The sequence below is a fragment of the Orbicella franksi genome, chromosome 7 (assembly GCF_964199315.1).
Source record: "Orbicella franksi chromosome 7, jaOrbFran1.1, whole genome shotgun sequence".
Taxonomy (NCBI): domain Eukaryota; kingdom Metazoa; phylum Cnidaria; class Anthozoa; order Scleractinia; family Merulinidae; genus Orbicella; species Orbicella franksi.
In genome coordinates this window covers 2,164,063-2,188,656 of record NC_138151.1, presented here as the reverse complement: position 1 = coordinate 2,188,656, position 24,594 = coordinate 2,164,063, and the positions used below count along the sequence as shown (strand labels likewise).

Below are 24,594 nucleotides of genomic sequence, written 5' to 3'. Positions count from 1 at the left end.
TCGCCACATTACCTCTATATCATAAAACAAATAAAGAAACTCTGATAAAACACTCCGGACATTTGAGAACACTCGAGAAATGTAGAAAACACTCGCCTGCGGCTCGTGTTTTCTACATTTCCCTCGTGTTATCAAATGCCCCTCGTGTTTTATCACAGTGTAATAAACGGCTTAGGCTTCTTTATTTGTTAATTAGTTAGAGCGGATTGCAAGCTTACTTGACTGTAGTCTTATAATCGTGATTGCGACTGCTTAATTTCCAGCCTTTCTTGAGGCTTTCAAATATAGGCTTCTTTAACCTATACAATTTTAAAATGAGACAAGTCTTTAACCTACACAATTTTAAAATGAGACAAGTCTAATTTACCTAGAGGTTGCTGTTTTTTCAGCAGTCTGCTTATTCGCTTATCCGTTCGGAAGGCTGAAACGTTGTTGTTACCACTATGCCTAAGTATGTCTTGTCAATATCTTATCACGTTTATTTTGAGTTCAATCAATATTTGCTCACAACAGTTTTCCTTTGTTTGAACTTTCCTCTAATTCTTGCTTTGAGATATAATATTTGCATAAAAAGTCCAATTCACTTAGCTTGACTGAGACTGTACATAAACTGTATAGCTAAACTTGGCAGGGTTCTGCTCGCTTTATTTACTAGTGAGCATGTAACAATTTAGAAATCTGTTGTTTCTGATAATACAGACATCGTGTTTAATATTTAGTCTTCCTGTTTTTATAAAATAGCTGTCAAAACCACAGTTAGAGAGGTAACGAGTCCATCAATGTGTTTTTGCTTCATGTCGAAGGAATACTCGCATCTGACGCACGAGCGTCTTTTTAGTATAAAGTCACGTTTTCACCCCTGAAAGTCGGTGTTCCTAGCAAGTAATGTTCCACCTGGTGCAGCAATGTCAACAGAATTTTCGGATCCTGAAAACATGTTTACACTTATCTTTACTAAAACAAACATTTTTTTCAAATGCAATATTTTTATGCCCAAGGTGTTTACAGTTTAACCGAGACCTAAGCAAACATTCTGCAATCTTACTTCCGTGGTAATAGATGCTTTGTAAACAAGACTCGGTTGGCAGCCTGAGAATAAAGCTGTGCGTATCATCAACGAAAAAACTGATAAGGTAAGGAATCCAACGTTTGCTCGGTCACTACAAAATTGTCCGCCCAGAAGATTAATGAAACCCTATCCTCTCTGAAAACCGAGGGGAAACCAAACATCTGCTCTGGTGTAGCAAAGAGAGTAAGCACTGAAGATTCTTTGACAGTTTTAAATTTTTAACTTTTGTGCATGTGTTTAACATCTATTTGAACTTTGTTGCGTTGTAAATCGATAACTGTAGGAGATAACTTGCGGATAATTTTGCATGCAAACTGAGGAGAGGATAGCATGTTATATAATCTATTTCCTAACCTACACAGTAGAAATTTTATTATTCTACTCACCCCGTTTTTGTGATGGAATGGTGAAATAAAAAAAAAAAAATCGCGCAACTGATAAAATGTTACTTGTTTGGATGCAAAAGGATTTTCTGCATGTCGACGACCCTTGATCCATTTTTTCACGCCCTAGATTCGCCCCTATGGATTTGAAATTGCTTTGCTCTTTATTTTTTTCTCTTGATAAGCATTTATTTGTCGTTACACAATTATATAAGTAAAAGCGAAGATAGATCTATTTCTTATTTTTGTCCTAGCGTGTTCATGTCTTATGTAACGTGTTTCTTATAAGGTACAGATGAGGCAAAACGAGCTTAGTAGTGCATAAATCTAAATGAAATTTTGACCTTGTTCCAAAGTGTATTTTCTAGATTTGCGTATACAGGCTGTTTAGGTTCCTTCGACAGTCAAATAGTTCAATTTTCAGTAACCCTGTCCCGGCAAGCTGGCATGTAGCTGTCGGAATTTCATCCAAAGATTGGCGTAAGTAACTAAGTACACAAAGAAAGAGTTCTTTGACAAGCGGACAGTTATAAATTATGATTGTTTAGTGTCTATACTCGACCAATGAAATCTTTCGAATGACACAAAGTCTTCAATCAATAAAAATTGCCTGACGGTCAAACTTTCTTAAAACTATGAATTTTTCGAATTACTAAGTCGACAGAACTGAAAAAGACGTGAGTAATTTAAGTCTCTCAGGGCTTATAGGACATTTTCAATAGTAGAGTTAAGAACTGCTTTGATATTTCCTGACTAATGTAAAAAAAAATAATAATAATTTAAGTAAACAAAACGGGAGTCTCCTGCTCTGGAGACTCACGGGACGAGGGGGTATTTAAACACACTGGGTTGCAATTGCTTATCAGAGTCGATTATCGACCGATCAAGAGAAATTCCTTCACTGACGGCAGGTTCCTAACTGGTAAAAATCTTCTTTGCGCGGAGAGAATATCTCGATCGATAAAAAAGCACGTGAGTAACTCAAATACATAAAAAAATAGTTTCTCATGAATTTCAATAATTTAGGGTTTATTAGGGGCGGAACGTACAGAACGAGCTTAAATGATGAATGCTGTTCCGGGGATAAAAATTGTTCAACCGGCTGACTGATCAAAATTGCCCCTGATACATTTGAGAGGGCTAGATAATGAGGCAAGACATCTTTTATCGCTCTTATAAATTAAAAGTGACTTTATCTAACATTTATACATAACTTCAACTTTATGCAATCTTTAGTTTTAGGATGAAGCTCACTGAGTCGCTGGCCTTGTTCATGATTCTCCTAACAGCATTGTTTTGTGAGGGTAAGAGACCAAGAAACCAGTTACAGTAATCCTGGCATTGTTGCTATCTTACTAACGCAATTTTTAGGAGCTTGGGTTTGAGGGAGCATCATATGCATAAAAATACATGTAGGTAAACATGTTTTCTTGTAAAACAATCATTTGACCATTTATTTTAATACATCATATGCTACGAAAACAAGAAAGTTTTCACTTAAACCCCCACGACCCTGGCATGACATTACACCTAAACCTCAGGGTAAATCGCACGTATCATGTATGTTATTTTGATTGTTTGTAAAACTGCAGCAGCAGAGCTCTTGGGAATGACGTAAGTCCCAAACCAAACCTTTAAGCAAGTGACAATCGAAGTAGTGGCAGCCAGAGAGTCGACTGGAAACAATTCACAATTTTACGTAAACGTATAATGTGCCTGAGTAATGCTCTTATTTAACACATTTGCTATATTTACCGTTTTTATCTAGGGTCTAACTGAAATTTTCTCTTCCAATACGTTTTTAGAATGTCGTAAATATCACTGTTTTCTCACTGATATTTTAACTTATAATCCATAGCTTGTGCAAGGACGATGCGCCATAACGTAAGTACATGTACATCAATTGCTTTACGATGGAAAGACTGTAATTTTCCATGTAATACCAGCCTCCCTTCTAGTTTTGCCCAGAGAGAGAGAAAAGAAACAGGTTAAATAAAGTGTAAAGAGATCAAAGATTGCCAGTTTTATCTAAGAAACGTTTTACACTCAAGTAAGGCGAGCGAATATTGTCAGAAACGGAGTCATCTGTGAATTTTTTTCAAAAGCGAGATATCAAAGTTACCCAGTACGATAAACCCCAAAGAAAGTCGTACAATTATTCATAATAACTATACAAGCACAGCTAACAAGTGAACACGCCATTTAAGTACATTGTCCAATAAAATGTGATCCAGCTTCTGCAGCAGAAATACGACGCGCGCCTGAAAGTGAGCCTAATCAGAATAGAGAATTCCGTATAATAGTAGCTTCTACTTAAACACTAAGAACTACTAGATATGTTCTTGATTTAGGTTATTAATCTATTGTTTTTTTTCATTCATTTCTGATGCATGATTGTTTCCCATACAGTCCCTTCACCATCATATGACAGAAAACGACCTGAATTACTTTTTCGGCGTTGATAATCATTTACAAGGTAGGAAAACCGGTTTAATTCGCGCTAAAGTGGTAATGAAGATAGTTTCCATTGTCGTTCATTTCCCCGAAGTTTCATAGTTCAAATTTTTAGGAAGTGAGATGTCTATCTCTCTAACATTCTATGAATGTGCTTCAGAGTGATCGAGATCATGCCTGGGGCAATGATCAAAGTCGCAGAAAGTAACTTGAATAATATGGTTCTCTTTTAGTTAGATTCACTAATGCTAGATTCTTCAAGACGGTTATTTTTCCATCGACTCGCTTTTCTTATTACTGAATATTCATTGCTTGATTTATTTTCTTGTGTGATGTGGTTTGCATTCTTTCTGATGATATTTTGAGAACCCTGTTTTGTCCAAGACCTTAAAGAATATCTAGTCTTTTATCGAGCCCTGAAAAAGGTTTTCTACACCCGGCCTAGTCATAAATTGGTTGTTTACCATTTACCCAAAAATTCCCGAAATTTCGGTTACAATGTTAATGTAAGACAATTTTGGCTGGACTGACCGGGAAATGTTTAAATTAAACGGAACTTCTTGAAAGGAAGTCCTAAATTTTTTTCAACGAATTATTCAAGTGGAAAATGTGCTTACTATTTGCAATTCTTCACCGCCACTGCACCTTGGAATTATGATCCGGCCGAGCTCGTCCTAGTTTCTTCCTGTAAATTGGAGGTTTTTAAGTAAATGGTAAATGACCAATCTGAACGAAATTTACTTTCAGGCATTTTTGCTCACCATTTGCACCAAATGGTAAACAACCATTTTAACTCTGTTTTCCCTGTTTCTGCTGCAGTTCCAGAGTATGATGTAACTAGTCCGTACCAGCTAGATGAAAGAGGTCTTCCAATTCATGACCAACGTCAGCGACGAACGGATGAACTACGCGAAAACGTGTTTTATAAAGTCCCTGCATTTGGTAGAGAACTGGACTTGAACCTTACATTGAACCGAAAGTTGATGTCACGTAACCTCATCATGGAGACGAGGCGTACTGATGGCACAGTGTCACATGCTAGCGTGCCCAAAAACACATACTATCTTGGTCACGTGGTGTCCGATCCACATTCAATGGTTGCAGTTAGCAATGAAGGAGGACTGGTATGTACATACACTGTATGCAACAATTTCCATCAAAACTTCAATGCCAGTGCACTTTTTAAAGTGCGAACGTTTAGAAAAGAATTGTGATAAACTTTACATTAACTTAAACGATCAGTTTTCCATAACTCATATACTAATGGGTGACACAGTCCATGTGTCGTATTAAAAGTTTTAAAATCCTTACTTGAACATTGTATCAAAACTATTAGTTTTATTTTCATTTTTAAATCACCCTAGACTGGGATGCTAAAACTATCAAGTGATACTTTGTTCATACACCCACTACCGACTCATCTTGCAAAGAGGGCAGCTCCCAATGGACAAAAAGCGACACCTCATTTAATTTACAAGAGGTCTCTTCAGATTCACGTTGATGACCAAACATCAAAAACAGGTAGGAATTATATTTCTATTTGGTGCGTATGGGAGATGGGTATTTTGGGGGAGTGGAGAGGGTGGGGCATATCGGTATGGCAGTCTTTGATGCGATAAACGATGATTACAAGTTTCGTTTGCTACGTGCTGAGAACATCCCAGAAAATAAGGAAACTGACTGCAAGAGCGAAACCCCGAGAACAAAACGAGCAACTACACTGGTTTAATACTGCTATTCATTCCATATTAAATCAATCTCTCTACTGTTAAAAAAATGAGCAAATGGTGAGAATGCAATAAAGATTAACTCAACAGTTCATTGCTGGCTTAATGCCTTAGCAACTGACGAGGAGTCGAGGTTTATAAATATCCATTATTCTTCTGTAAACCAAAGAAATAGAAATTTGCCTCCGGCAACCTCTCGAATGGCATCATCGTTCATTGTCAACTTTCTAACTCGATTGATTTATGCATACCTTCTGCATCGAAGAAACTGCCGCTATGTACATCTTTTTCCTTAATTTTTTTTTTTTTTTTTTTTTTTCATTCTTGGTCTCTCTTTTTCCTCCTTTCCTCTTTTTGATCGATCCTCTTTTACGGTCGATCCTCTTCGCTCACACCTTAACAGCCTGCCCACTTATTCGTCGCAATTTCACTTTCCCCACCTTGTTACCTTTTTTAGCAAATTACCGTAGAATTCCGAAAGTAACGGCCCCCGTTACGAACTTTCGGATTTAGGAGGCAAAACGGGCCGTTACGTTCGGGTAGCCGTCTTTCGGGCAGCCGTTATGGTTAAAAAACGTTTGTACGGTAACAGTCGTTTCAGACAAAGCGGACATGTAACACAATAAAAAATTCTGTTCATGTCTATTACTAAACAACTACCAACATAAACAAAGCAGACTGTATAAACAAATAACGGCCCCATTTTTGGTACTGTAGGAAGAAAGGTATGGTGATATTATATCGCAATGTAACTAATACTGATTGAAACGTTATATCAAATATTACATCAAATATAATTCGGTTTTTTATTGCAGTCGAGTAGTAATCTTCACCTGGCCGCTACTTTCGAGTGGGTCGTTACTTTCGGAGGGACCGTTATTTTCCGGATTCAATATGAAAGTAAAAAATTAACGTTATTTTAGGAGAGATCGCTACTTTCAGAATTGTACGGTATATATTCATTACTTTCGATATGCTGAATCACGCAACTCTGGAACTTTCCAAATAAATTACAATAAACATCAAAGACGTATCAAGAAGTTTCAACATTATTGCCAAGATCCTAAACTTAAATCAGATTCTCGTAATACGTTTGTAGCCATTGTTATGTGAACTTAAAGGTAAGACGCTACGTAGGGTTTGAACGAACAAGTCACAGTCTTCGGCTAAAATAAAACATAGCCCAGGCGATTGCCCGACAAAGTTTTATACGAAAAGGCTACGCCCCAAGTTCCAAAACCTGACCATTTATACATCGATTTTTGACAGACAATATGGCCCTTTCATTTACCTTCCATGTAAATGACTCCCCCTTCCCAAGCCCACGGTAGGCACACAACATCCTTTGTCTAGAATCTTGCATTGGTTAGCTCCTTATAAAGCTTACATGACTGCATGATTCAGTCAATCAGTCAATCAGTCAATCAGTCAGTCAGTCAGTCAATCAGTCAGTCAGTCAATCAGTCAGTCAGTCAATCAGTCAGTCAGTCAATCAGTCAGTCAGTCAATCAGTCAGTCAGTCAATCAGTCAGTCAGTCAATCAGTCAGTCAGTCAATCAGTCAGTCAGTCAATCAGTCAGTCAGTCAATCAGTCAGTCAGTCAATCAGTCAGTCAGTCAATCAGTCAGTCAGTCAATCAGTCAGTCAGTCAATCAGTCAGTCAGTCAATCAGTCAGTCAGTCAATCAGTCAGTCAGTCAATCAGTCAGTCAGTCAATCAGTCAGTCAGTCAATCAGTCAGTCAGTCAATCAGTCAGTCAGTCAATCAGTCAGTCAGTCAGTCAATCAGTCAGTCAGTCAATCAGTCAGTCAGTCAGTCAATCAGTCAGTCAGTCAATCAGTCAGTCAGTCAATCAGTCAGTCAGTCAATCAGTCAATCAGTCAATCAGTCAATCAGTCAGTCAATCAGTCAATCAGTCAATCAGTCAATCAGTCAATCAGTCAATCAGTCAATCAGCCAATCAGCCAATCAATCAATCAATCAATCAATCATTTATCTAGACAGGCAACGTCTATGAGCCAAAAGTTCGTTCAAAATACGTGCGAGCGAACGTAAGATAAAAGCGCATAAAAGAGAGTCAACCGTTAGATATGTTTGTGGCCGATATTTTGAAAGGACATTTCAATACCTAAATGAATTTCGTTACCTCAGCTCGTGAAATTCCTACATTTTCATGTTTCTTCAGCCTAAAAAGGTACCACTTTCGGGACACATACAAGCCCTAAATAAAATTCGTTTTATAGCATCATACTATTTCAAAGAAGCTCTTGTTTTGCAGATTTGATGAGCACCAATAACAAATCGGACGAAGTTAAGAAAGAAAAGATGAAACTCAAAACAATGGAGGCATTCCTGATGCTCGAAGCTGATACAGCAGCCAGTCTAGAGAGAGAAAATCGCGACCCTCAACAGTTCCTTCTTTTGTTGGGAAATATAGTAAGAAATATAGCAAGAGCCTGCCCGGATTAACTTTGTTAGTGTTGAATATTGACGTCCCTTGCCCATTAAAATATCTTGAAAGTGGCTGGGGAGTGTCCAGATTAGCTGTTAAGAAGATTAGTAGTTTAGCAGTTATGCGCTGTCACTGGCTATTAACTGGAAATTAACCTCCTTATGACTTAAACTTTAAAAAACGTAGAGAAAAGTTTGATCAAGAGCTATCAACTGGTGTCATTCAGATTTTAGACTTAATCGTCATCACTGTCATGACGCATATCATTGTCGATAAGAGTACAGACAACGCTAAACCACATTCGATTTGTTAAATTTCTGGAGCTCTTTTTGTTCCTCTTGTCTTTTATGACTTTTATCCAGTGAACATCACGTTGCTAAATTTTCAACATTTTGATATTCTGCATGTTTGTTGTAGATTTCAGGTCTCCTAATGGATCCGAGCATTGGAGATATTCGTATCTCTTACGTAGTTTCGGGAATAATTGTAATCGACAAAAAGGTAAGCCGCTGAACGGTTTACTACTTTCCTTGTGCTAATTGCATGGTTAGGATTGGAATCTATAGTTATAGCTCATAATTATTGTCATCATTACTGTCACGGTTTATATCGTGTTACCGTTACAATAATACATTAGTGTTATTGTGACTGTTCCCGTTTAATGTTGGTGCCCGTTTTACTGTCAGTTTTAATGTTTGATATCTTCAACTTCCTCAGGTTTTAGAAGTAGAATACACAGATACCAAAATGTTATGGATGAAGAAGTTGGCAAGTTATTTAAGATCTATTAACAACCCAGACGATGCTAGTCCCGATCATTTTGACGTATGTTCCCTTATATACAGGTAAATAACCAAACAGGAAAAGGGAACTGGGGTAGAATGCCCGAAATTAGAAATCCTTTCATGCCTTTCAGTCAAATATTGAAAAATAGCTCTGCACTCGATATTTTTTACGAAAAAATTAGGGAAATTAACTGAATGTAAATGGTGAAAGCGATCGAAAAGCTACAGCGTTACCTTATCTACATCAAGAAATAATATTTCCCCGAAGGGCAGGTACTTACTTACCTGACGGGGAGATGTAGTTCTTCGGACTTCCTCGTAGATTGATACGAGCAATACAGGTGCAGAGCTGAACCACATTTTTAGAAAAGTTTAAGACGTTCCTTGCTTCTCTGAGAGAGTAGTGCGAAGGTCACAAAAGACAGTAATAAGGAGGGGAGAAGTCTGATCCGACTCTGGTTGGGGAACAGTATTGCTGGTATCAGTCTACAAGGAAGTTGGAAGAACTTTATTTCCCCGGCAGGTAAGTATCTTCCTTCCGGGGAAATAATGTTTTTTGTTCACCTTCTCTCCGATTAATACTCGCAATACATGTGCGAACTATAAGGGTTGCTGGATAAAGTATCCAAAATCTTGAACATGCAGTAGCTTTAATAACTGTTCCGCTAACTGTAGCATGAGGAGTCCAGTAAATCCTGACCTCCAGTAAACTGTAATGACACATAAGTAATGCCCTGGCAAACTCCCCCATTGTCGTTTGATCTCTGCCGATTACCAGTCCGTTGCTACCAGAATAGTCTTCAAAAGTCATCCGCATGCACTGCGACAGAAGTAGAAGCATTCGGAGTGGAGTGGCTGGTGAAGTGGCAACGGAATTCAAATGTTGGAAGCGGAGATATCTCTTCGATTCCTGGTGTATCGGGACTGCGTAGTAACCCTTGACCTTGAAGTCGAGCTTCATCATATAATCGCCCTGGCAGAGGAGAGAGCGGGCAGTAGCGAGCCCCTTTATTGTGAGCTTCTCCTTAGGGGAGAAATCTTTTTATTACGTTCAAGTTGATCACAGAACGAAACTCCCCTGTGCTTGATCCCCTCTCCAGCAGAAGGTGTTTAAACGAACCGCCGTGGGCAAGGATGTACTCTGGAAACTGCCCCCTTGGACATGAGAGACTGAATTGCCTCTCTCATCAGTTCTGCCTACTGCCCCTCCTGGACCACCGTTGGTGGAGCTCGCCACTGACATGGTGTCATGACAAAGGGTATCTTGTATTCCGAAACAGCTTGAAGAATCCATTTGTCTATCGAAAAAAGCTTCCGATTCGTTAGGAAAGTTCATTGTCGGTTTGCCGTTTGATTGTGTAGGAGTGAGAGGAGATACGCAGATGGTTCTGCTGTATTTAGCCCCTGACCCTCCAGACTAGTGTCATTTTCCTTTTCAGCCTGCCCTAGCCTGCTGTCCCCGCCTAAACGGGGTTTGGTCACCAAAGGATGACCCTGTGGCTTGTTGCCTTCCTTTGGCTTACAAATCCGTTTGGAGTTTGATGCCTTGTCGTGAAAGTGTGTCGTGTAACTGATGTGCGAAAAAAATGTTTATCTGTTAGTAGGTCCTTGCGCAATGCCTGTTTCCCTAGATCAGCATTCTGAAAAGTGTCGTTGCCGCCAAACATTCAGACGTACAATGACGTTTTTATACACGACCCCACGAGCTTCTAGCTTTAAAATTCATCGTGTTGAAATAAAGGCTTCCTATCCCCTATCCTATCCTACGTTACCTAGCATGGCAAAAGCGTCTTCTAACATTTCCCGCATGACATCAGGATAATTCCATTTTCCCCTTCCTCGTCAGGGGGTGAGTCCAGGTGCATCAGCGCTGATAGTATTGGCCCTGCCACTGTGATAATGGGCCTCTGCTTCTCAGCAAGACCATCGTCAAAGACAAAGACATCTTCGGTCTTCCGAACGGCGTTTGATTTTCGGATTTCTTCCTTCATGCCTGCCTCCATAGTGGGTTCCCGCATGCCGGTGGGAGAATTGGCTGATAACTCCTTCCATTTCGCCTTGGTCAGTGGCTTAGTAGAAGCTTTGGTGGTAAGGTCTAGAAGTTCTGAAGAGAGCTCAACATCTTCCACTGTTGCATAGGAACGTTCACCCTGATTAGATGGATACGGGGTTTTCTTTACAGTTTGAGAACGAGATGAGTCGGATGCAGCACTCTTGTTTGGAGGTTCTTGCGATGTGATAGACCTCATGAAGAGAGGAACTTTCATAAAATAACAGGGAGAGCTTTTGCAACAGACCACTCTATACGCCTTTCCAACCCGGGTGCCGAGCGACCACAGCCATCTCGGCCGAAGCCGACTTACTCACATTGCCTTGAGAGGACAAAAAGGGCGGTCAGTGGCGCATGCCTTCTTGAAAAAAAATCGTCAGTTCGAATAAGCACCCACGAAAACATCTCGCTCAATCCGTTGGAAGAGTGACCTTCTTCTGTCAAAACGACGATAAGCACAGAAATTAAACCTGAAACAAAGCTTACGTTCTCTGATTTAGAATCATTCATATTGATGACAAAATTGTAGAAAACGCTGCATAAAAAATTCATAAACTGAAGATGTGGTCGACTGAACGAAACAGGAAGCAAGGCACGCCTTGAGCTTTAAACCTTTTTTTTTAAAAAAAATGTGGTACTCATACCGTGTGCGGTCGCGCTCTACACATCTACATGTATTGTGAGTATCAGTCGGAGAGGAGGTGAAGAAGAATTTGACAAGAGGGAAGAGATAAATCAGGTAGTCTGTCCCTTGCCATTTCACAGATATAAGCAGAAAGCACAAAAGCTATTCTTACGCTTGTAAGGAGTCAGCGTGGCCGAGCGGTTAAAGCGCTGGACCTGAAATCCGGAGGTCGCGGGTTCAAGTCCCGCTCTGACCACTAAGCTGGAGTTGTTTCTCGGTAGACTTTTGTTCAACTCCTTGGTCATGCTTGTGAATAGCCAACTGGTCTGCTTCAGGCCAGTTGGGATTTTTAAGCCTATGATAATCAGTTGATATATTTGTTTCTTTCAGTTTAAGTGGCATGCCTGTCAACTAGCTAGATGTAGTTAAGTGCATTGACCACTTTAAACAACAACATTTGAACATTTTGAACATTTTGAACATTTGAACAGAAATTCTTAGACTGACCTTGTTTTGTTTTCTTATCCTTTCGCTCAGCATGAGAAGTGGAGTCGGCGGTAAGGAGACATTTTTTCTGTCATATAATTATATGCCAGTTAAATTTTCTTCGCTGTATTTATTAGCAGCCTTCATTTACATTGAGCCTTCTTCACTTCCTTCCCTCTATGCGTATCTGAATGTTGCTCTCAGTTTTTCATGCACAATTCAATTCCGCCTTGCATGTAGTTTTCGGTTAGTACTTTATCTCTTCTTTATGATTCAGGACTCGCTTCTCTCAGGAGCATGTGCAAGATAGTGGCTGGAAACGTTAACAATATGGTGGGCCTACAAACTGCGCTCGTAATCGCTCACGAAACTGGTCACAAGTATGTCTAACTCTTTCCTGACGTTCAGATGGTGCAAATTTAGTAACATAACAAATGAATTAAAAGTTTATTTTTTCAAAGTTCCTTTACAAGTGCTCCAGACGCTTCACAGCTGTAAAGATATCTTTTTCTTTAATAGAATAATATTAGTTTGTTTCTAACGAAACGTTTACACCCCCTAGCACTTGTACAATCGCTGTAAGTTTTTCTCTGTCTTGATGCATTTCTTTTGCTTTTAGCTTAATTCTCGCAAAACGTGAGGGCAATTTCCATATGCCTTGCGCTACGTATGTTGGACTGAGTTTAAGGGTCTTGGGCCGAGTTTTAAACGGCTCGAAACTGAACTGATCAAAATGACGCTGGCTACTAGTCAAACATAGCTTCATTCTGTTGTTTTGATCATTTCGTTTTCTAAAAGCACTGCCACTCATCAAATGGACTTTATTTGCAAAAAATTACAGTTGGCTGGATAAAAAAAACACGCATTGTTCGCGTTTTTCATACAAATTTTCGATATTGTTTGTTTTTATTGCCAAGTTATGGAAAAGCAAAATTAAAATCATTGAATAAAAGAATTTAAGAATTTTATCTCCGAATCTCAGGTCTGTCGGATATTCCGTGCTTCAGTTAACCCAGTTCTCAAAAAATTATAAAGTTCAGTCTAGAAACGCTATATTTGGCGGCCGGAAATCAATGAAAACATCTGGAATTTATTTTTACCTCTTAAAGCGATCAGATTCTCAAAGGAATAAACATCCATATGAACACTTTTCCTAAAGAAACCCTAAAGAAATATGAAGTATTCAAACTACTAAAACATGAAGCGTTAAAACTACTAAAACATGAAGTATTCAAACTGCTAAAACAGGAAGTGTTCAAACTGCTAAAAAATCAAGCGCTCAAGCTGCTAAATTATTAAGTCAGTGTTCCAACTACTAAAACATGAAGTGTTCAAACTGCTAAATCATGAACTGTTCAAACTGCTAAAACATGAAGTGTTTAAAGTGCTAAAATATTAAGTGTTCAAACTACCAAAATATTAAGAGCAGCTTCGTCTAAATATCAACTAGACTTGGAAATAGCGAAAAAATCGAATTTCTTCCAACTCGCCCAGAATGAAGCCCTACGGGTACTAGTTACAAAAATATTGTTTTAAGCTCGATAAATCAAAAATTTTTTTTTTTTTTTTCCGCAATTTTTTCGTTTCGATGCCCCAAATCGGCCAAAATCCATCGAAAATGAGCGGCATATTCAGAGGCTCGTAAACTCAAAAGTAAAAATCTTCATTACAATCTGATTACACGTCGTATTTGTACTTCCTTTCTTGTCTATTTAGAGCTAAATAGATTGTGATTTGATTGGAACAAAAATATTTGATGAATTTTCTAAATTAACGACCCAAGACAGCTTTACAAGAGGTCTACATTTAGCCTATTTTCAAATGCTAAAAAGGCGTTCTGGTACACGGCTTTTCCCAAAACGCCTAGTTTGGTCTGAAAGAGCATTGTTTCTTCTTCAAATTAGTGAAATAAAATTTTTGGGCAAATAAAATCGCGAGCGCTGAGATAGCGAACTAAATGCAGCACTTCTTCCTGAAAACGTGACCTTTGACCCAAGTGTAACGAAACCGATTACTGCAAGAAAACCCGGAAGAAAAGCAAACGCTTCGTTATTTTGAAACAATTTCTAGGGATATCTCTCCGAAACCATGATTGCAAGAAACTATTTCCAGATATGAAATCTTACAGGGTGAAGGAAGGAGCTAAAGGGTGCATTTTGACACAATAACTTTGTTTGCTGAGAATTGAATTGAAGTCAATTCCAGTGAAATTTGCAAACTTGAAGTATGTTAGCCGATACTTACCTGAATATTTATATTTATAGAAGAGTCGTCTTCTTGGATTAACCTTCAAAAGAAGGTGGACCCAGATCTGGAAACCTCTAAAAGAAGAAATGTTTAATGTTCCGTGACCTGCCCGCTGCTATAAATTCCATGCAGATGCCAACTGCATGTTTGTCGTAAAACCAACTGAACTCCACTGACAGTTTCTATGTGCAACCCCAAAATAAACAATCCCCAAAAATGTAAAGTGAAATTGGCTGTCTTCATGAACAGTTAGAAGCTAGAGTCAAGTTTCATTACCTTTAAAAAGTGCTTGATTTTATTTGTGTGCGTCGACTTTGTTCACTACTCTCACGTTCGAATACCGCGAATCGGTCACGTCAAAACAGTGCAGACCGTGCAGACTGCAGACACTTGTTTGGGCTTTTCATTGTGACTCCTTTTTTTGGGTCTAGTTACAAAATAGCGTTAAATATATCTGAAAGTTTGTCATTTATCCAAAGGCTGCACAAGCGCAATATTTGACTCTTGATTCAAAAGACAAACGCGTACGAGACTTTGTACGGGAAACTTACTCAGTCTGCACGGTCTGCAGTGTTTTGGCGTGACCGATACTACACAGTATTCGAAAGTGACAGTAACTACTGAGTGAACAAAGTAAAATCAAGCACTTTTAAAACGTAATGGAACTTGACTCTAGCTTCTAATTGTTCTTGAAGACAGCCAATTTCACTTTACATTTTTGGGGATTGTCTATTTTGGGGTTGCACATGGAAACTGTCAGTGGAGTTCAGTTGGTTTTACGACAAACATGCGGTTGGCATCTGCATGGAATTTATAGCAGCGGGCAGGTCACGGAACATTAAACATTTCTTCTTTTAGAGGTTTTCAAATCTGGATCCTGCTTCTTTTGAAGGTTAATCCAAGAAGACGACTCTTCTATAAATATAAATATTCAGGTAAGTATCGGCTAACATACTTCAAGTTTGCAAATTTCACTGGAATTGACTTCAATTCAATTCTCAGCAAACAAAGTTATTGTGTCAAAATGCACCCTTTAGCTCCTTCCTTCATCCTGTAAGATTTCATATCTGGAAATAGTTTCTTGCAATCATGGTTTCGGAGAGATATCCCTAGAAATTGTTTCAAAATAACGAAGCGTTTGCTTTTCTTCCGGGTTTTCTTGCAGTAATCGGTTTCGTTACACTTGGGTCAAAGGTCACGTTTTCAGGAAGAAGTGCTGCATTTAGTTCGCTATCTCAGCGCTCGCGATTTTATTTACCCCAAAATTTTATTTCACTAATTTGAAGAAGAAACAATGCTCTTTCAGACCAAACTAGGCGTTTTGGGAAAAGCCGTGTACCAGAACGCCTTTTTAGCATTTGAAAATAAGCTAAATGTAGACCTCTTGTAAAGCTGTCTTGGGTCGTTAATTTAGAAAATTCATCAAATATTTTTGTTCCAATCAAATCACAATCTATTTAGCTCTAAATAGACAAGAAAGGAAGTACAAATACGACGTGTAATCAGATTGTAATGAAGATTTTTACTTTTGAGTTTACGAGCCTCTGAATATGCCGCTCATTTTCGATGGATTTTGGCCGATTTGGGGCATCGAAACGAAAAAATTGCGGAAAAAAAAATTTTTTGATTTATCGAGCTTAAAACAATATTTTTGTAACTAGTACCCGTAGGGCTTCATTCTGGGCGAGTTGGAATAAATTCGATTTTTTCGCTATTTCCAAGTCTAGTTGATATTTAGACGAAGCTGCTCTTAAGTACTCAATCTGCTAAAACATAGAGTGTACGTTCAAACTGCCAAAAATTGAAGCGTTGAAACTGCTAAAACATGAAGTGTGGAAACTACCAAATATTAAGTGTTCAAACTGCTAAAACATGAGTTGTTTGAACTGCTAAATTATTAAGTGCTCAAGTGTTGACTTCGCTAAAAATACCAGGATGAATCACTCTTTTCGAGGTACGTGACAGCCTTCCCGCGGCCATCATGTGGTGTGAAAACTTTAATTTATAAATACTGCACTGGCAAACAGAAGGGCGCTATTGAACTAAAAACTCGCACGAAGATCTATATTTTGGAGGTCGTAAAGCCAATAAATATATAAACTCACGAGATCCCAAGCTAGATTTTTGATATCAGAATTTAATGACGTCAAGTGAAAACAATGAATACGTTAACTACAGTCAACCGCATAAATTTGTATTTGATAATGACGACACACTGTTACAAAAGGCCATGGTTTGTAGCTTGTCTCTTAAAAAATGTTCTTCCAGTTCTTTCAGTTGTCATCAATACAACAGCAAAAATAATGTAGCAATAACGACATAAATGAGTTTCCTTCTTGTTCCCTCTAGCATGGGTGTGCCTCACGATGGAAGCAGGGCCGACTGTCCAGAGGGTACCTACATTATGGCACCCGCACTCCCAGGGGGTCGATCTGCTGAAACTTGGTCTCCGTGCAGTAGCGAAATCATTCAAGATTTCCTGAAGTAAGAAGAATGGGAAGAGAAGAAAGGAGTTATTTTAACTAGCGTTTCCCTTATTTATACCTAATGAGCAATTTTTATGTGTTTTACAGTAGTGACAGATCATCGTGTTTAAATGACAAAGCCCAAAACGAAGCAACAGTGGTTTATAAGGAAATAAAACCGAGAAGTATTCCCGGCAACATAAAATTTGACACACTAGGAGTCAGGACTGCACGTGATACAACAAAGTTGATTGATCTTAAAAAGTTCAACCAGGGGAAACAATTAGAGAGGTTTCCTGGCGAAATCATGAGTGCAGACGATCAATGTGCCTTGCAGTATGGAAAGAACCACAGACAGTGCTACCAAAAAAGGGTAATCATTGTTTGCATTGCTATTGAATAGTTATTCTACAAGTGCAAATTTTCATACCTCATTCAGTTATCTTCAAGTTGTCTTACCCTTTCATTGCAGACTGACTGCGGTAGCTTGTGGTGTACATTGGACGGATACTCATGCTTTAGTCAAACTGCCCCTATCGCAGATGGAACTCCCTGTGGAAGCAGACAGGTAAACTGACTTTTTTAACGTCAGTATTACACTCTATGCAAAAGGAAAAACAAGAGCTAAAATTAGGAAAGGAAAGGAAAAACAATTAAAAATTAGCTTTTCCATCGAAAATTGGCACTTTGAACAGACTGTTTCCAATTCCATTTTCAAATAGAGAATACATGTTATGTCAAATTTAACCTTCGTGGAAGTACGAGAGGGCGTATTTTAGACCTGGTAGTCAATTTCCTCATTACAAGAACATTGAAACTTTACCGACGAATTGTAGCCAAATATAAAGCAACATCACGCGCTCCTGAAGGCGTGAAAGATCACTTTTTATTTTATGAAGTTGACAAACTTGAAATTTCTTAGATTTCCAATTGATATTTCAAAACCCTCTGGTCTTTGTTTATTGAAAAAGTCACTACAATTGCTCAGAGCTTTCGAAAATGCCTTTCGTTGCGTTAAACGATCATTGCAGCTCTCAACCAATCGGCGTGCAGATTTTCTTTTTCTTTCCGGGATTTGTTTTCTCATTTCATAATTCATATATTATATACATTACAGAATTGTTAGGTTTTGGTACGCGAAAAAATTAAATTAATTAACTAATGAATTGACTAATAAATGAATTACTAAAATAACGTGGTTAAATCCCCGCAGTGGTGCATTAAAGGAGAATGTGTTGACAATGGACGTCCTCATATAAATGGCTGGTGGAGCGAGTGGTCGAACTTTACATCCTGTTCTCGAACGTGTGGTGGAGGAGTACAACACAGAAAACGAACATGCACAAACCCACCGTATGTGTTTACATGCCACTTAAATAATCACATTTATTGTATGGCAAGCTCCGCGAGCGGGCAAGATGAATCAAATCCTGCGCTGTGATTGGCTACCCGAGCGGGCAAGATGGGGCTATCTTGCCCGCTCGGGACTACCCGCCGTTCCCGCAAGAAAAATTTCCCCGAAAGGCATATAATAAATCCTTTATTGACCAAGCTTGTTCGGTCAAGATGGCTGAATATTGGCCTCGCTCTTTTTTTGCGAGTTTATGGACCTCGACTCCGTCTCGGTCCATAAACTCGCAAAAAAAAGAACTTGGTCAATATCCAGCCATCTTGACCTCACACTTAGTCAATAACCCATATATATCACACATTTCATGAAATTTGGTCTTTTCCTCTAGATTTGACTTTTAACTGAGCTGCGAAGGACCTTCTCAGTAATTTATTGACACCATGAGTGCCCTTGTTCAGTAACTAAGTAGATTAAACACTTTCCCTATTTTCGACTTTGGTTGTATGCATTATTTTCTCAATTGTCCTAAATAAGTATCGTATATCAGTCAAATATACATCATCTGTGTATCACAACCAATCATGTGGACAGTAACCCTTGTCGATATTCTATTTATCAACTATTGGTATTTACCTGTAACCAAATGCGGTAGCGTGTCACCATATTATTGTTGTTTCCGTGGCTTTTCACGTGTCTAGTTGGTGTGAAAAAGGTATCATTATCTTTTCTACATATAATTTTCAATCATAAAGGCCATCGAACGGAGGGAAAACATGCGAGGGAAAACCAACAGGACATTGGAGAATTTGTAGCATTCAGGTATGTGTGAATTCTGTTTTTGTTTTCAATAAATATAAAACAATTGATAAGTACTGCTCCTTCCTTTCTGTGATGTATATTTACATCCCTTTTATTTTAAATGCAGTGTCTTTATCTGCTTGAACTCATTCATAAGGAAGACTGGATGCACCTTTAATAGAAGAAAACAATGTTGCACCAGGCTAAACCAGCCAGCACCCAATACGACCATACACATATAATCAGAGTTTACGATCATAATTTAACGGATTGCAAGCTAGAAAGCCTGCAAAAAAAAGGAACAGGGGAGGAGGCAATTTGCGAAAAAATTGTACTCTCCTGTGGGCTCAGTACAAATCCTGACCAGGAAACAATGCATTTGAAAATGCTCATTGCTTTTGTCACAGGCTTGCCCTGGAACCTCGGTAACTAGTTACCGTAATGAACAGTGTGTGAAAGCAAGAGGACCTGGGTCATCTGCATTTTACTACGGAAGTGAGTATTGCTGGATATGGAACATCCGTTATGATTACGTTTGCACATGTGGTCGATACAGGCTCTGTTGAATCTGTACAAAGCTTCCCGTATTCTTTTTTAAAAACCATCCCTCTCCGAGGCTTGATTGTCTCCTATTACCTTACTGAGATCATTTAGGAAGTTATCTTGAGACCATTGCACGTACAGAGGCATACAAAGAGTGTTTTTCTTGAAACATCTGTTCTCCATGGTGGCTGGGAAACCGATCAGCACTTCAATTTGTTAACCACACCCTAAATAACTTCCTAAGCAGACGTTCTTTGGGCTCGTTCAAGTTGCGCAAATTGGAAACACGTCTTCTGAAACACGGGGCTATTTATGTAGCCCAATCAGCGCACTTCTCGATCAAGGCAACGAACTTGGGACCCGGAGAACTTTTGCAAGAAACTTGCAGGAGATGGATATCAGCGCGACTTTTCAACGAGTGTTTAGACATTAAAACCGTCGATATAAATCCTTATCAGCGAGAAGCTACAGATTATTTCGTAAAGAAAAAGAAGGACTTCTTCGCGCGCAGACATTCGTTTGGCTAGTTCCTGGCAAAATCTGACAGCCTACGGGAAGTCTGCTAGCCTGGAACTTGGAAAACGATCGCAAGACACCAAAATACGAATGTGGCATTTCAACGAGTGTGTAGGACATTCACGATATTTCGTTTAAATCTTCCTCGAGAAACTATAGTGTATTTCGCAGTAAAAAAGATTAGGTGTTCGTACGTCTGCGAGCCTCCTCAGACTGGATTAGAATAATTGTGTATTTAGTTTGTTAGACAGTTAGTAGTTCAGTTGAATTCGACGTTACACGCTACAGTATGCCATGCTATACTTATTGCTTCAAGGGAGCCTGGTCAGTTTATGATTTGCTTCTTATTGCACAGTGACCCAGCGCCGATTGGCTCCTAAATAATTTTCTTGTGATCTCCCATTGAACTTTACGAACAAAAGGAAAGGAATATGCTTTTGGTTTCGGCAGACGTTCATGAAGGGAAAAGATTACTTGAGGAGCCCAAATAGCGTCTACGAAGGAGACTACACCCTAAGTCAAAAGGTGGATATTTCCTCAAGGTTGTAATTGCTGGTTGATTGAAACTCTGAATACCATTTCCACAACTCCTCTTTTCTCACTGAAAGTACGTATATGGCCCTTGGAACCACAACCATCCACTTTTTCCCCCTCCCACCAAAAGTGGGGATGTGGCCATGGAGCCACCACCCCCTTCCCTGAGTGTGTTACGTATTTGTTGGTGATTTGCTGAGAAGGAGAAGTTGTGACTTCGTGTAATTTTCTGTCCCTGCAACGTTTCTTGTAATGAGCAGATCCATGCAGCTTGTATTGTAAACTGGGGAACACGGCACAAGGATATGGAATCGTTGCAGACGGCACCAGATGCAAAAAAGACCCCTCTATTTTTGATGTCTGCATCAGAGGCGTTTGTAAGGTAGCGTATTTGAATATTTTGCATTACCGTTATGTGATGATAGAATTACTTAATGGGTTACAAGTATGAGAACAATCAAATAACGTAAATTTTAGACTTTTTGACGTATCTAATATAGACCGAGGGCTATAACTGTTTGCTTTAAAACACTAAAATTGGTTTTGCTGTTTGCATATCGAGACAGTTTTCAAGGAGCAATGACGTACATCATCACATTAAGTTGAAACAAACAACAACAACACCATTGGCTGAAAAAACTTTGATTTTCGTCACCAACTTTAGTAAATTTGGTGATTTCCTATTAACAAAACACATATGTAGAGAGATGAACTTAAAAGGCCATTTAATTTTTTTTTATTATTTCAGACTGCTGGCTGCAATCAGGTTTTGGAATCAGATGAAAAAATTGATAGATGTGGAGTGTGTGGGGGGAATGGAAACTCGTGCAAACATGTGAAAGGTGTATACAACAGACAATGGAAGGAAACTGGTAATCTAAACTGATTTTGAGTGTTACTACAAAAGGGTCTACAAAGGTAGTCATTTAACAAATTATGTCTGCTTAAAAGATCAAACCAGCGAAATCAGTAATATCATTAAGGTAACGGCTTGACGTCATTGCTGCCCAATAGCACAATTTCTGAAGATGTCCTCGAAGACCAACAGAGCTACTTCTCGTTTAGTACGTTTACGTAATAAACGCGAAAAAAGTAAATTCTGATAATAACCTGAAACTACAGTGGCGTTTAAATTTGCCCTTAATAAGATGACAAAGAGAAAAGAAAGTGGATTCTGGTAATTACAGAAAAATCCTCATCGTCTAAATAGTGCCATGGGCAGAGGTCACTGGCTTCTTATTGTCGCAATACGGATGCCTTATGTCCACCCCATTTTTATCTAAAAATCGAGGCTTTCTGAAGACTGGGTTTCAAGAACAGAGAAGATGAGAAAATCCTTGGCAAGAATTTGTCTCATTCTGGAATTCCATCCCACATTCAGTGAAATTACTAATGAAATCTAAATTCCGAAGTAAAATAAGGAAAGTACTCCTTGATACAGAAGTTCTCTAAACTAACATAGTTTATTAATAATAGTACTCTAGTTTCTTATGTATGTGCAAATTTATTACTCAGATTTCAGATTTTGAGATTTTGTTGTAAATTCTCATTACTTTTTTTCTTTCTTCCTCGCCTCGGCTAGCTCTATAACTAGTTGCGGGGGCAAGCAATTCTTGCAACTCTCAATAAGAAAATAAAATAAAGTTAAAATTCAATTAAAAGTTTAAAGGTTTCAAAGTGTTATTTTGAATCAGTTTTTACCAGCAAAATAGCACTTGTAACTGGAAATTATAAGCTTTATAGCAAATCTGGTCCGTGTCAGATTCAAATGTTTCCGATTTAAACTTTTTGTGCATCGTTTCTCTGGAAATATCTACTGCTTAAAACACAAATTGTGCGAAACCTTATTGTCTTTCCAATAAATATCCGACCAAGGGTGAATTCGTGAGAAGCTGATCGGACATGCAACGGGTATGGTTTAGGAATAACGTTATCGCGACACCTTAAATTGAAGTTAAAACAGGACTATTGACATGATCTATTTATTCCTTTGAAGGAAAGCAGAATGCAGATCTGATTGTTGAGCTTCCCCCTGGAACAATGAAGGCCAAGTTTGTAGAAAAATCGGCAACCTACAACAAGATAGGTGAATAAATAGATTTGACATTAATTGTTAGCGTTTATTAAGACCTGGGAAGGAAGCTTGATGGGGTAAATTACATGTATATAGGCTTTGCGCAAACAACTGAAAAAAAAAAAAGAGATAGTATTTTTCTGTTCTTTCGTGGCAAGAATTGTTATCGTTTAACGTCCTTTCTTGATTATGAACATGAAAAGAGTTTCAAACGTAAGAATTGTCTTGTCAACAAGCTAAGCTTAACCCTGATGCTTACCCTGACCTCAACTGGTTCCCAGTTTCAGATCAAGATTGTGTTCGTTCCAGCAGTGAATTATTTTGAGCCGTAATGTAAACTGAAGCAAATGAATACAGTTCAGAATATTGCAGGCAATCGTTTATAATCTCATGCATTTTATGTCCGTTTACTAGAGCTCTTTTGCTCTTTTTTTTTTCCTCATAAACTGAGTCACCGTGACAAAATATCGTTTTACATTTTGCATAATTAAAGCCGATCCCTTTTCGAGAGAGACGACTGAAATTGAGGCTACTGTATAACAAGACAGTTTTCATTTGGAACTGCTGCAATCTACTCATTATGTTATGACCCTTTCAACCAAGAATGTTTTCTGCAAAAAACAATATCATTAATTTTTAGGTGTTAAGTCAAAGGACGGCGACTTTGTGATCGATCCTGATAAAAGCGCAAATGTCAAGCTTAGCTACGCTGGAGCTACCATCTTCTACTCAAACAAGAAGAAACGATACGCTGATACACTACAAATAACTGGGCCAACCACTGCAAAACTTAAAATCATGGTAAGGATCACACAAGTAAAATATATCTCAGTTTGGAGGATGATCGATGTAACTTGATCCGTTCTTAATGAGAAGTTTTCTATACAGAAATATAGTTATTGCTTACTGTAGAAGATTCATTTATCAGAGAAATATCTTTTAGTATAGTATACAATTGTGAAGTCGCCCATTTGTTACTGCATTAGCTAAAAAGCAGTTGTTCTCAACAGGCCAGTAGCAAAAATCCATTACAAGACAATGATTTTACTTAACACGTGGAAGAGATACTGAGATACTAACCGTGACCATAAACCCTAACCTCTTGTGGCTATTCCGTACGGGTTCCCATAATTTCAAACATGTTGACGGAGCTCGACCTCTGGCATGTAAGGTACAAGTCAACTGTAAAAGCAAATGGAAAGGAGGAAGATAGCATCTGCTGATACTAAATATGGGGAAAAAACTGACAATGCTAGAATAACAAAAGCAAAAAGAAAAACGTAACCGCCACCCCTCTATTGACTGCTTAGCCAATCAGATCTCGAGTACACCTTTACTTTTCACTTTTACACATCAACTAATGGCTTCGGTAAATGAAAATCACTACTGCGTATGAATCAATCATCGGTCTTCGCCTCATTCACAAACGTTTGACTAAGTTTATGTTACAATTACACTAAAAATTATATGATTAAAAAAAATCTGCTCTTAGCAGTTGGCCAAAGAAAACAGAGCGTCGGGACTCTAACTATTTTCAATTCATATCTGTGAAAGAATTTGAAGCCTCATTTTGAAATAGCCTTACTGAAATCATAATTAATACCGTCTCGAATAGCTTAATTAAAATGACAGGAACAGAAACAATACACAGGACTATAGGTTGCATCATCAATAGGGAAATTGTCGTCTCGAATCTTAATTTTTCTCTTTAAATTGTGTTTTATTTCTCTTTTGGTATAAATAAAGAGATAGCTACAACGGTAACGGTAATTGCATAGTGCTTACATAATACAACTATTAAATTATTTGTTCTTTCAAAACAGTTTATAGCGGTGTATGGAGAGAACACTGGTGTTGAGTACGACCTTTTTTATCATGTTAACCATCATATAAAACTTCAGTACAGATGGATTGTTGGAGATTGGTCAGCGTGTTCAGCTACATGCGCGAGGGGTAAGCAGTTCCCAGCGTGTCTAAAGTTACAATGAACCCTAGAACACCGTCAGCATTTCCAAACAAGAAATGGCGTCAGATA

The 24,594-nt window shown here is 38.5% G+C and overlaps 1 protein-coding gene and 1 non-coding gene across 6 annotated transcripts in view; both read left to right on the top strand.

Moving 5' to 3' along the window:
- Positions 1 to 1,005: 1,005 nt before the first annotated feature.
- Positions 1,006 to 24,594, top strand: part of LOC145493225 (A disintegrin and metalloproteinase with thrombospondin motifs 6-like) — a 39,808-nt gene continuing 16,219 nt past the window's right edge. For 3 of the 5 annotated variants that reach the window (XM_081472646.1, XM_081472642.1, XM_081472643.1), the window contains exons 1-22: positions 1,006 to 1,133; positions 2,689 to 2,756; positions 3,311 to 3,336; positions 3,862 to 3,928; positions 4,726 to 5,030; positions 5,271 to 5,427; positions 7,912 to 8,069; positions 8,503 to 8,586; positions 8,803 to 8,930; positions 12,083 to 12,102; positions 12,309 to 12,411; positions 16,628 to 16,762; positions 16,852 to 17,116; positions 17,216 to 17,311; positions 17,957 to 18,096; positions 18,847 to 18,913; positions 19,300 to 19,387; positions 20,746 to 20,867; positions 21,234 to 21,357; positions 22,482 to 22,571; positions 23,200 to 23,360; positions 24,383 to 24,512. In XM_081472646.1, coding sequence (XP_081328772.1) covers positions 1,060 to 1,133; positions 2,689 to 2,756; positions 3,311 to 3,336; positions 3,862 to 3,928; positions 4,726 to 5,030; positions 5,271 to 5,427; positions 7,912 to 8,069; positions 8,503 to 8,586; positions 8,803 to 8,930; positions 12,083 to 12,102; positions 12,309 to 12,411; positions 16,628 to 16,762; positions 16,852 to 17,116; positions 17,216 to 17,311; positions 17,957 to 18,096; positions 18,847 to 18,913; positions 19,300 to 19,387; positions 20,746 to 20,867; positions 21,234 to 21,357; positions 22,482 to 22,571; positions 23,200 to 23,360; positions 24,383 to 24,512 — 2,608 coding nt within the window. In that variant the 5' untranslated portion in view covers positions 1,006 to 1,059. Of the gene's footprint in view, positions 1,253 to 2,363; positions 2,425 to 2,688; positions 2,757 to 3,310; positions 3,337 to 3,861; positions 3,929 to 4,725; positions 5,031 to 5,270; positions 5,428 to 7,911; positions 8,070 to 8,502; positions 8,587 to 8,802; positions 8,931 to 12,082; positions 12,103 to 12,308; positions 12,412 to 16,627; positions 16,763 to 16,851; positions 17,117 to 17,215; positions 17,312 to 17,956; positions 18,097 to 18,846; positions 18,914 to 19,299; positions 19,388 to 20,745; positions 20,868 to 21,233; positions 21,358 to 22,481; positions 22,572 to 23,199; positions 23,361 to 24,382; positions 24,513 to 24,594 lie in introns of those variants that run through there. The other 2 variants (XM_081472644.1, XM_081472645.1) reach the window with 2 other exon arrangements.
- Positions 11,728 to 11,801, top strand: Trnas-uga (transfer RNA serine (anticodon UGA)). The gene has a single exon. It is a non-coding gene; the product is annotated as a tRNA-Ser (tRNA).